The following is a 13,273-nucleotide window of genomic DNA, read 5'->3' on the forward strand; positions in this document are numbered from 1 at the left end:
GAAGTTAAGTAAGTTTTAATAGCTTTGTAATTTCTGGTTAATGCTTAGATATACATTTTTTTTTTCACTCAGTGTACAAGCGCCACTGCTTAAAACAGAATATTGAACCGAAGGATATGAACACCCTGGGGGTAACAGTGGAGAGTGGGGATACTGTAATTGTCATGAACAATCCTGTATCTGGGAATCAGAGCTCTGTGGATAGGATTAAAAGCAAACATAAGATAAAATCATTGTCTGCTTATCTGTCTCCGTATCCTCCACCTTCCAATGCTAGCCACACACCAACTGTCAGCATCAGCAGAGTAAATATTAGCCCAATTTTCACACTGGGATACCAGCTATATATAGAATGCAGAAGTTATCCAGGACCAGACCCTGCATGTCTGTGCTGGCTTTTAATTTGATGCCCATAATAAGGCCAGGCAGTAAAATAACCTGCCGTTCTAATCCAATTTCACTCTCTGGACTCTTCTCCAACCTGAAGTGGGGAAAATAAAGCTCCTTTACTGCTGGATGTGTAAACATCAGTTTCCAATTAATGATTCACAGAGGCTTCAGAGGATGGTTTGAGAGTTGAGGGTTATGTTTTGCATAATAGATGCAGAGGAATGTAATTTATATTCAAAATATTGTATGAGAAAAATAAAATAATATCTTTTGGTTTAAAGAAACCAGTCTCTTCTGTCTTAAAAAAATGTTGTCATAAAAGTGCAAATTTAAAATAAAGGAAATATTGTAAGTACTACTCTGAGAATGGATGGCGTGCTACATTTTGTGGCTAAACAGTTGAAACGGTGAAACATTCAAAGCTGAATTTACTATTATCTGCCACTTTTCCCTGACTTGTCCTCTTATACAAAACCCAAGCATATCACTTTCCCCTGCCTCTTTTATATTTAACGCCAGTCTTTAAAAGATCCTAATTTGCATTGGCCCAATTTGCTCATTCACAAGAATTCCCAGGATCATTATGATGAACAATGGATATGGATATGGAAGTGAAAGCCTTCTATGAGAGTTATGCTGAAAATTAAATTATGTTGGATGAGACATACGCGTTCTCATTTATTCAAGGAGCTCGAGGGAATTTCTGATCGAATTATGTTGCTCCTTAAACCTTTTGATCGCCGTCACTGAAAATAAAATTGCTTTCTGTATAGAAATTTAATGAATGATGTTGAATAAAAATGGATGTCAAGAACAAAAAATCTGTATTTCTTTTTTGCCTTGTAGTTGTAATCGTATCGCTTATTTGTGTGTTGTTACATTGTGGTGTCTGGGAAGTGAAAAGTATTTCACCCATTTCTCATGTACTCGTTTTTCTTTTCACTCAGAATTTTTAGTCAGATATTTACCATCTTGAACTACTTGCAAGATGTCAGAATATTAGTAAATTAAATTGTGTTCTCGGGCCATTTTAAAATTTTATGAAATAAATTAATACGGGACCTTTTTCCAATATTGACTTTTCAGTCAAAACAACTTTTATAGGTACAAAAATCATTTTATGTCAATAGCTTGAAGAAAGTGTCCTGATTTTAGAAAGTAGGTCTCAAAAGTGTTGCATTTATCATTCATATACTATAACAATGACAATACAAATGGTTATTTTGTGCTATTGAACAAATTTCTATAAAATCAACAATGTAACCTACATTGACGAGTCCATGATACAAATAAACCTAGGATGATTCGAAATTGGGTGGTTATGAAAATAAAGAAAAGAATTGAATATTTGTCCTCTAAAAAAACCTGCATAAAGTGCTAATCTGGGACCATTGATGTATAAACTTCTTATGCTGTCCCCCAAAATTAGAGTGATGGTGATTAATTACCACAACAAAAAAGGTTTGTTGTTGTTTCACTAAATGTTTTGGATTGTAGGACGCTGTTTCACCTTTCTGTGGTTTGTACTCTTCTCTTGAAGCCGAGCCAAGTTGTTCAGTCAGGCAGTTTGCAGGTTCCACCTCCTAGTTACTGCTGGCCTCTCAGCAATGGAGCCTGGGTTGCCTGGCAACATTATCTGTTTCTTTGACTTTTTTTTACACAGGTTGCATCATCCTAGGCATTTTCTGTGCAATATTTATTCAGTTTATTAAATTAGCACTAATTCAAAACAAATTGAATACCTGTGCAGTTTGAAAACCAATCGGTCCAAGTCGTATCAAGGAGTTCACAGATAAGAAATATACAATCTGCTCATCTAAAGAGTCAAAATTAATCCATAAATTCTAATGGAATCCTAATAATATTAGTGTTTTTTTATTTTTTTATCAAATTAATAAAACTGGCCTGGATGACTGTGTCAATTAGAGCAACGTCTCATTATGACAAAGCTCCTGACGACTATCCCATAAATGAAAACAAATTATGTAAACATCTTACCTTTTAGAGACTTAGAGGTTCTTCAAAATGTTCAAGAAAAGGAAAAGGAAATTTTGATTTACTAAGCTTATTTCTGGTAATAATTTAGGTGATCAAATCAAATATTCTAAAAAAAAAATCACATCCCAGAAATGATCAGGATGCTGAAGTCTTTAGAGGATTTGAATAAGTGACAAGAATTTTGGTGTTTTTATTGAATGAGAGTAAGAAATGATAATGATACCGAATACTTGTGTGTGTGTGTATGTATATATATATATATATATATATATATATATATATATATATATATATATATATATATATATATATATATATATATATATATATACTGTATATGTATATATATATATACTGTATATGTATATATATATATATATATATATATATATATATATATATATGAAAATTCACTTGCTCTTGAGTGATTCTGGATTGGCTGAGAGGCAACCAGCACCCTGGAGTGGTTCTAGTTAGCTATTCTCTCAGAAACTACATGAAAGCATGGGGTTTTCTTTCATACTTTGCTGTGAAAGTCAGAGGAAACAAGGATCCAAAAAGTAAAAGGTAATATAGGGGACAGATTTAAGCAAGCAGTGAAAAGAGTAAGATCTTGAACTAAATCACTTTGCGTGGCTGTTCCCTCAAGGCAAACTCAGGAAACCAGTTTCATCCACAAACCCCCAGCGTGCCCCTCCCAGACACCCATGCCATCCCACCCCACCACCTTCCCTGAATGTGCGGCCTATTTTTCCTGTCAAGGTGGCGTCCCAGATTCAAACTTCCAGCAGACGAGTAAAACAGTGAGGCAGAGATTGCATCAAGGAGGATGAAGAGAATGGGGGTGTCACTGGGGTCCTCAAAGTCAGCGAACTTCTTCTTCACTAACACTGTAGAGTCGTCTTCATTTCTCCTATTAAATACTGTCCTACTTAATGACCTGAGGGGAAATAGAAAAAGAGGGACGGTGTTATTATTTTGACCCTAGAGCACTAACTCACTCAAACAAATTTTAAGCTTGTCACTTGAAGACTTTGCTAGCCTGCACAGATGCTTTTTCTCTCGCGTTGCGTTGTTATTCCTGTGTGTATTTGTCTGTGTGCTTCTGTTTGCGTTATTAATTAACCAGCAGCGTAGGTGTCGAGCCAAAGGAGAATTCACCTGGGTACAATTTTGACTTCTCAGAGCAAATTAAATTACGAGCGTGGCACTCAATGAAGCAGCTGCATGTAGCTGAAGGCGTGCAGAGCACATGGCCCCTTTTTATGGAGCAACAGTTCCCCAACGCTGCACTGCATGCCTCAGTTCATTCAGCACAACGTCTTTTCTCAGACAAGTGGATTTGTAACTTTTGTGAGATTCCGCTTGAGGTTTCCATGCGGTAAAATGTCATCGGTTTGCCCTGCTCTGTTATTGCGCATTGATTTATGCAGTGTGTCAAAACAATAGTGTTTCTTTTGTGTGTCTGTACATTTACACATAAAGGAGTCAGTGCCTTAGCTGCCATATGCTGAGTATTAAATTATTTCTAGGCTCCACCTTATTAAACCCAGAAACGTCATGAGTGCTCCACTAAGGCATCGACTCTTCAATAATGTCTAAATTGAATCATCTTGATGAGCACAAACTTCAACAGACTTGCACTCAGGTCAAGTCATCGCATGCTTTCCCTCTAACAGTTCAAATAGCACAAATATATTTCTCCTTTAGGATTCTCTTCATCAAGTAAAAATCCAATTAGCCACCCTTTTTTTCTGTCACTCTTATCACTCCCAGTCCCACTTGCACTGAATGTATTAAAAATTTAAGCGCTCTCCTTTGGGTGGGAGTGATGGGGGGAGAGGGGTTGTGATATATTGGAAACCCTGCAGCATCAACATAAAGCTCTTAAATAATTCATGGGTATTTCCTAGAGAAGATACAACATGAACTGTAGCACTTATGCCTGTAGTGCTGTGATGTTTTGATAAAACTTGCGTTGCCGTAAATGTTTTGACCTGGGGTGGATGTTTGGATGTGTCCAAAGGCTTGAAAGTTTTAATGGAAAATTAAAGTTTGACTGTTTGAAATTTACGTAGTTTTTTTTTTTTTGTCTGTAAGTCACAACAACCATGCACACACATACTCACACCTAGGGAGAATTTAGAAAGACCAATTTACCTAACAGTCATGTTTTTGGACTGTGGGAGGAAGCAGGAGAACCCGGAGAAAACCCACACATGCACAGGGGGAACATGCAAACTCCATGCAGAAAGACCCTGGGCTGGGAATTGAACCCAAGACCTTCTTGCTGCAAGGCAACAGCTCTACCAACTGCGCTACTGTGCTGCCCTTGGTATGAATCTATTTTGAAACTGGTAATCTGGACATTGGTAGTTGTTGGATGGTTTTCACATTGTAATTTTTCAGGTTGACCAAAGCTCTAGAGAGAAGTGCAATTGTTTAAAGGAAAAAGAAACTTTTATTTATTTATTTATTTATTTTTTTAGAAATAAATGCGATCTTATTTAATGTTGCTAAAATGTGACTTAATGTATTAATTCTCACAGCAAACTTTAGATTAAACTATTATGTTCTCATCTTGTTCATATAAAATGCACAAATCCTGTATATTCAAGATGAAAAATTCAGGAATAAAAACAATCCAAAGAATGGCAAACCTGTGTGTTTGTAGAACATGGATTACTGTTTGCTTTCATCAGCTGACATGTTCACTGGAAATTGCTTCCACATTTTTGCTTTTCTAGCTATGTGTGTGACCTATTACCTACTGAGATGAGACAGTTTCTCCCTTGTGGGTTAATTAGGTATCAAAAAAAATCACCCCAAGAGCTAAAATGGAACATGTACTACACTGAAAGCTATTGTTGTCCTATCACCCACTACAGCCAAATGATCTGTGGTGCTTATGCCGTCCACTATGTACCCAGAGCATTTGCATTTATTACCACCAAATGTGCCCCCTGCTTCTGAACCAGCCTCCACAGTGTGATTGAAGAATGTTTAATAATTCAGTGAATTTGGAAGGAGCGCAGCGAGGATTTTAGTCGCCTTCACGGCAGCATGGGGTCTGCCAGTGACAGATGGCTCAAACCACATGGAGAATTCAGTGTCAGTATCCTCCACTATAACGCTGGACACTCTGTCCAGCGTTATAGTGTTGAGGCCACTTTTCCCTCTTTTTTTTCACTCATTGGTTGGATGCTATGAAAAGGAATTCATAGATACAGAAAAACGTTTCTGTGTTTTAAAAATGCAATGTATTATACGATCTAAAGATGGATGACAACATTTTGTTAATCATCTTTCATTATTTGGTTACAATCAAAACCCTAATGAAGCTCTGTAAGAGGACTAATTAATTTCCGGGTGATCTGTCATTTTGTCCAATCAGAGTTGCCAGAAAACTGGACGGACACAAAGGAGACCCTGCTGGAAGGGATGGTGTTCAATGTGAAATACCTTGGTATGACTCTGGTGGGACAACCTAAAGGAGAGGAAATGGCTTCAGCTGCTATTCGAAGAATTGTTGCAACGGTGAGTTTCCGGCTGCTTGAATTTCAAAGATAAAAACTAATGACTGCATTGCTTTTTTTTTTACTCAGTTTTTTTTTGGTAACTCAACCTTCAATGAATTTTAAGTAGGAAGGTTTTGAACCTGGGACTCTGGATTAAGCCATAGAACTGGGACACTAGTCAAATAAGGCAAAGCAGATGGTGGCTTTAGCAGTTTGATATCGCAGGAATTTACAAGAACCAAAGGGACTTCTGTGTCACCTAATTTGAATATTAAAAGTCACACAAATGCAGTACCAATAGAGGTAGGGCAGTACATGAGTATCATAATGGACTTAAAAGAAAATAAGGGTAATGTTTAAATTTAAAATGTGTGCTGCTCATTGGGACGCTTAAGGGCAATTTCTTATCACTGTAGTTTGATAAAGAGTGAAAAGGGAATAGTATCACTGTATAATTTTATGCTATGTATAATTATGTGCTACCTTGTGTTGGTGTATTGCAGAAGAGTTATTTTGCTGGAAGTTTTAACATTGACAATATTTTATTTGCCATCACAAGATTCATGAGTAGAATGCTGTTTTTCTGAGAATTAATTAAAATTCTTTTTTTTGAGGTCGCAGAGGGGTGGATACAGATGGTCCATGCATTGCTTCTGGCCTTTAAGCCATATGATGTCCATGTCTACTGTAGAGCATGCCCAGAAATAACATGCAAACAATGCCCAATATTGTGGTACCCTGCGTTTGTATTAATTGGCCTCAAATGTGGAGGAAAAAATATATAATTCTTTTGAATGAACAGACCTCTGAAATAAAGACTGAAAGATTCAACACTTCAGATTCTAATTTGGAACGAGTCAAAAATCTGATATGATGTATGTATTACCAACAGGAAACGGCTTTAGATTTCCAGCCATGCTTTCCTTTACCAATTCAAAATGCTATCAGTTTTCAAAGAACTGCTTTCAAAAGCACTAGCACTCCACTGAATATAAGCCCATCAAAACATCTCAAGGTTTCAGCTACCTGCACGTTTTATGCAAACAGGCATTTAAATTTTATTCATATTTCCACCTGCTAATTCCTTCATGACCATGCACACAACCCCGACCACAATATTCATTTCATTTCACTTAGAATAAATTGCTCCTTTTTTGTCAAAGGTTTTCTTCTTTTTTTTCTTTTTTTTTAGAACGAATAGTTCTGCTCAGGCAGTCTAATCACACCTCCTCTGCTTCTCAAGTAGAGCCTGCATCAAGCCTAATAGCAGGATTAAAATTCAGATGATTTTGCACCACCACATACACAAAAAAAGAAAAATTGGTTGTGTCTTTGTCCGTTCCCTTGGAAACCAGTCCACCTGAGCTGAGGAGCAGAAAACATTTGGGACTTTTCCATTTGCTCCACGCTTCATTCAGACATGACAAGACAGTGGGACCAAACGTACAGAAAGAGTCTGAACTTGGCATATCTCAGGCTGACAGATTGGTTTTTGCCTGGTGGCATGACACTTGTAACGTGGCAGCAGAAATTGTCCATGTTTCTACATGAACAAGCCCTTCACTCATTTTGATTGTTTTTTTTATATATATATATAGTAAAAGTTATAAAGCCTTAAACAGAAACTGCTATTCATTGTATCATCTCAAGAGATATTTGGTGCCTTTCAGCTTGCTATGACACTATTAATTGTCCTTGAGGAGACCTAGTTTTTGCTCGAGTAAAGATACCACTACACAAACCCCCCACATGGTTGATAGATGTAAAACCAATTGATTAAAAAATTTATTTTCCTCTTAATTTCTTGTTGTTTTTTTTGGGGGTGGGGGGGTTGTTTGGCTTTCTCATAGATGTTTTCCTCCTCAGTCCCTCCTGTGACTGTGCAGCTGTCATTGTTTAAGTGAGGCTCTAAACTGCTCTTGTTTGCGTTTTAATTGTGCGGTAAAAAGGTCGGTCACTGTCAGTGTCAACAGGCGCTCTCGGAGTCTACAAGCTCAGCACTACCACTGATTTTGCTGAAAGCCCAGATGGTGCAGAGCAGCAGGGGGAGTCAGTGGCTGCCAGCCCGACCTGGAGAGCTCACTCTGGGCCACACATTGCACCATTCCTCCCCCCATTCTGTCGCCTTCTATAAATTCCACTGCATGTTTCTGGGGCACAGCAAGTCGCTTGCCTTTGCTCAGAAGTAAATTATCACAATTTGGTGTTTTTCGGTGTTTATTCTCAAGTTTTAATCACTTTTGATTTCAGTGAATTTGACAGAGTAGTTCTTTGTGTAACCAAAGTCAGGGTTTCCCATTCTGATCTTTGTGTGTGTTGTGTTCTCTGTCACATCCACAGGCCAGAGCCAGTGCCAAGAAGTTTCGGAAAGTAACCCTAACAGTGTCTCCAAAGGGCATTATCATCACAGACACAGAGACTGCAGATCTAATAGAGAATGTCTCTATATACAGGTACATTTCAGACACAAAATATTTGCTAACAAATATTTGAAGGACCTTAGAAATGTGTTCTCACTTTAAGTGTTTTCACCATCTGTCATTTTTCAACTGCTTGGCCTCAAGTCATTCTCAGCTAAAATCTTAAAGCCAGTTTGAGATGATGACAGATAAAGTGTGTGCATGTAAATGGATACAGTCAGTGTGTACGCGTACCACTCTAAATCCTTTTCAGATTGACCTTATCAGGTGTGCCAGAACCCTGTCCAGGTGTTATGGCTTGGCTCCTTATCTCCCTCTTTCCGATTTTCGTATATATCATGATGGTTCTGAACGCAAGTAAACTGAAAACGTATTGCTCAATTTGAACATGACACATAGTCTTTGCCCACACTCTGAAACAAGGAAACAGGCCACACACAACGCCTTGGCATACAGAGGATGGATTTATCCTCATTTAGGAGACCCCACCCCCATCACCCTGAAAGCCCCCCTTACTCCTCCGCCTTGTATCGTTATTTTTTGCACATAAACCGCTTGTGGGAAGACAGCCAGTGGAGGGTGAAAGGGGCGAGTGTAGAGATAAGAGAGGATCAAATCAAGACTGTTTATGGTGCATAGCAACTCGAAAGGGAAGACTTTGATACACAAACTGTGTGCATCCAAGTTTAGTTTCTAGATAGCACTGTTCTATTTATACCTGTGAGTGTACAACTTAAACGTTTGATATATTTGTATTTGTTGTGTTAATTTTATATTTTCTCTTCCTGTAATTTGAGTTGTTTCCCTTAGGGAGCAGAAAACAGACATCAATATGTTGTGCACTGCACTGGAAACAAGACCCCTACACCCAATACACCTCCATCCACTGCATACATCCCCACTTAGTATCTCTTAAATACATTTGTTAAATGTTGCTGCCTTTATATTTGTTCTTGACAGCATATACTAGTAGTGCACTTTATCCTGGTTGAGCCTTATATCAAAACTAATCTTTCTCTGATATTAACCTTTATTTGTTGATTTGAAACACAAGAAATCTGTAGAGGACATAGATTTTTTCATGTCACAGTAGATCCTTATCTTTAGTCTGTTTGGTGCTAGCTTTTAAATTAGTTTTATTGTTGCACATGCAGTGTTGCACATGCAATCCGCTCAGTCAGAAAAATCTGATCTGCGCTCTGATGATCGCAGGGGAACCTCGGGAACCCCTGTGGACTGTAACAGAGGTAACCGGCTACTCAGTCAAGCATATGATGAAATGGGCACGAAACCATAAAATTTTGCTTATCGTCAGCAAGGATAAGGACAAGTGCACAACTGCATCATTAAAGATCGGTTAATTAAATTAGCAACAATTATATTGTGAACAAGTGTTGTTTTTATAAATATTGGAGCTAACCTGCTGTGTAAAGTTCTGATATATACATTTTAAAAATGGATAAATATGAATTACAAGAAATAATAATCTGCATCCTTTTTGTTGTGATGTGTAATATTGGGATGAAAATACCAGCTTTTTTATGTTTGAAGTTAAATGGGTGTAAAGGAAAAGACACATTTTGCTTTGTGCAATGGAAGCAGTGATAAATATTACTAGAGCTTGCAAAGATTTGATCTCCTTTTCCAAGTGGAGATGTGGGAGTTTGATCAATGCGGCAGCTTGCTGGATCAGCTAAAGACTGCCTGGTTTGATTCTGAGTATTGACCACTTTGTGAGGCTTTTATTTACTGTGAGGAGCCTGATCTATATCCAGATATTGAAAGCTAATACAGTTCTCAGTGGTCCTGCTTCAAATAAAAACATCCATCATTTAAAAGCTGACGCTGATCCTCCCAGTGAGAAGAACATTGTGAGGGTGTTTGCAGCCTCCATCTGGTTGTGTGTTAATCATTCATATTCCCATGAGAACTCTCAGTGACCAAACAGCATATCAATCAGTGAAACAGGCGGGTCTCAGGAAAAAAACCCCGAAATGCAACCCAGCTGAAATGCTGACTGACAGCCCACCTTTTAATGATGCACGTTGCTCTGACTCACTGTCTGTCACATATCTGCACTGGAGCTACAGAATATGACAGGGTTTGGGAACATTCTCAGAAACAATTTTCTTTTTTGCTTTTGTTTTGTAGATTGTTGCCTTTTGCAATTTTCTAAAAATGATTCCACATTGACTTGAAACTAAAAGAGAAGTAGTTAATTTCTGCATACACAGCAGGTGTTTTGGGTGGATGCTTTTGGCTTTGATGTCTGATTTTCTATTGAGGCTTTGTTCTGTAAATATTTTAATATTTTCAATGCTATTCACTTTCTGCCTCACACTCACCGGTGCTCTGCACTGAGAAAAGATCAAAGGCTTGCAGTCCAGAGGAGCCTGTCGGAGATATGATGCAGACTGACAGCTCAGCTTCTGTTGTTCAGACCCAGTGTGATGCTGTCAATAATTTTTTTTTTATACTGTATTGTTATTTCAAGCTGAAGGACACTGATGCCTTTTATGTTGTCACAACAGTGCCAGTTATTTATTATTTTTTCAACCTTATGAAAAGATCCTAAATGTATAATTATTTAAGCTGTTTTTGGTGACTGATTTGCCTGCTGGCTAGGATTAGATGTTCCAGTAAGGATTAATATTTTGCATATTCACAAGTTATTAAACTTATGATGCTTGCCACACACAATGAAATCTGTGTAACACCTTCTAAGCTTTTATACCACTGGCCTAATAATAATGTTATTTACATCCAAGGTACATAATGCAGAAAATAATGAGAAGGTTCACTCATGTCAGCATGCCGACTGCTTTATATAGCTGTCTGATAGGCAGTCTGTTCTGTGAATATAGCAGTTAACTATTGTTTTCACTTGTGATCTTGCATTGACTGCTTACATCTTTGAACTTGTATCCAAGATGCTTAAGTTTTTATTCAGTATGGAAAGACAAAATTATGTGTCTGTCTTGGATTTCAGGGGCATGCAAATACGCAAGTTTAAGCAAATATTATTTACATTCTAAAGTGGCCATGATGGTCAGATACTTAAGAGAAGGCTGAGTGACTAAACTTGGACAACACAATGAAATATACTGATTTTGAATTGTTTGACAAAATATTTACAGTCAAGCTCCACCTCCATCTCAAGAATACAATTAGATGATCAGAATAGACAGCTGACTGTTAAAAACCGTTTTGGAAAAGTGCATTTGAACAGGCTGCATTTCTTTTGCCATGCATCCCACTGCTGGAAATGGAATAGTATAATGTTTGACAAAATCACCATTTTTTCTTCATACTTAGATCCAGGTAAAATACTATTTTAGATGCACCAACATGCGTGGTAGGCTAAGAAGCCGCGCGACAGCAGCTTAAGAATTCAAGGCACAGGAACAGTAGATGTTTTGTCGCCTGCTCTCCAGTACAAATGCTTTCCTTCTAAATTGTTGCGTTTTTAGAAGGAAAAATCTGCAACAACCACTCAAACACTTTTTGATCTGAGCTCAGAGCAGTTAGCCTGACAGGCATGTATGTGCGCTGTTTGCAGTGTCAACCTGTTCAAGCCTGTTGATAATATCCACAGAGGAACAGAAAAAGCCTGCCAACTCTACCATAAAAGGCACAAGGTTTGTGTTCACATTATAATAGAAGTGTGAAAAAGCGTTTTCTGTGTCATTGTAAGTTATTTTTCTAAACCATGACTAAATTAGAACACATTTTTGTGTTTGAACATAATTCTGGTAAAGCAGCATATTAAAAAAAACATGCAACCTACTTCCTATTTCTACCACCTCCTACTATGACACATTACTTTCCTTGTGTTTTATAGTTTTTAAGTTCCTATAAAACACTAAAGAAAGCCGGATCATAAAAAGAGTAGCAGCTGTAAAACAGACTCAGTGTATTTATTTTATTACTGCTTGAAAGCTAAAACAACATAATAATACTACTGACAGTTCACAAGTACTCATACTGGATACAGTAATATTAATAATTTGATTGTTAATCACTTTTAATAAGTCATTTCTTCCAAACAAACATAAAATTTTAATCAACATGTACATTTTTGGCTTCTCTTAGTATTAAGGCTGAATTATTACATCATTTTGTTTTAACTGTTCATAGAACAATAAACTTGTAATAAAATGCTGCACATGTTGCCTTGTTTGTCCCTGGGCTATATTAAAACTCCTAACCTAATAGCAATTTAACTGAACACAGGTTAATGTTTAACTATTATAATAGTTACATTTCTCTTGAGCAGTTGCTACTATCATGCTTAGTTTTCAGCCTTAAATAGGTCAAACCTCTCAGTATTTTCTCTATGCATTTTTTACGCAATTACAGCCCAAATATAAGTTAGAGCGTGGGGAGAGCAGTGTGTCCTGGGCATTGCAATGTGGGTCATGCAGCAGTGTTGCAAGCCGGTAAACAAAATAAGAGGGAGTGATGCGAGCACTGCTGATTTCATGCTCGTTAGTTGATCTTAAAATTACTTCGTATTTTTCTGCCCTCCCTCTCTTCTTTGAAGTTTGACTGCAAATAAGTGTCAGCCATCCAGATATTCATAGTTTACAAGTTACTATAATGATGGCATATAAAGAGTATCTCTAGCTGTGGCTCATTTTCACAGCTGTTTAAAGGAGCAAGCATGAAGCATGCTGGATGTCCTGATAATACTCTTACATAGAAACATTTGGTGAGTCAAGATCAATACTGCTTCTGATTAAAATCTGACACAGCAAATTTGGCGGTCATTTGTCTAAGTGAAACCTCAGATGCTTCAGTATGTGGTTAAAACAGTTGAATGGAATTTGTTTTGATTCCTTTCCAATAATTTAATCAATCAATTTCAAATAAAATAAAACAGGTTAACATATTTTTATAAATTTAGTAGGATAATACTGGTCAGAAATATATAACATCTTATACTTT

At 37.3% G+C, this 13,273-nt stretch overlaps 1 protein-coding gene across 2 annotated transcripts in view; it reads left to right on the top strand.

The window, feature by feature from the left end:
- Positions 1-13,273, top strand: part of si:dkey-71h2.2 (low density lipoprotein receptor adapter protein 1) — a 39,649-nt gene that overhangs the window by 15,672 nt on the left and 10,704 nt on the right. For both annotated transcript variants that reach the window (XM_044107410.1, XM_044107409.1), the window contains exons 2-3: positions 5,783-5,925; positions 8,247-8,359. In XM_044107410.1, coding sequence (XP_043963345.1) covers positions 5,783-5,925; positions 8,247-8,359 — 256 coding nt within the window. The remainder of the gene's footprint in view (positions 1-5,782; positions 5,926-8,246; positions 8,360-13,273) is intronic.

The sequence above is a fragment of the Gambusia affinis genome, linkage group LG22 (genome assembly GCF_019740435.1).
Source record: "Gambusia affinis linkage group LG22, SWU_Gaff_1.0, whole genome shotgun sequence".
Lineage (NCBI taxonomy): Eukaryota > Metazoa > Chordata > Actinopteri > Cyprinodontiformes > Poeciliidae > Gambusia > Gambusia affinis.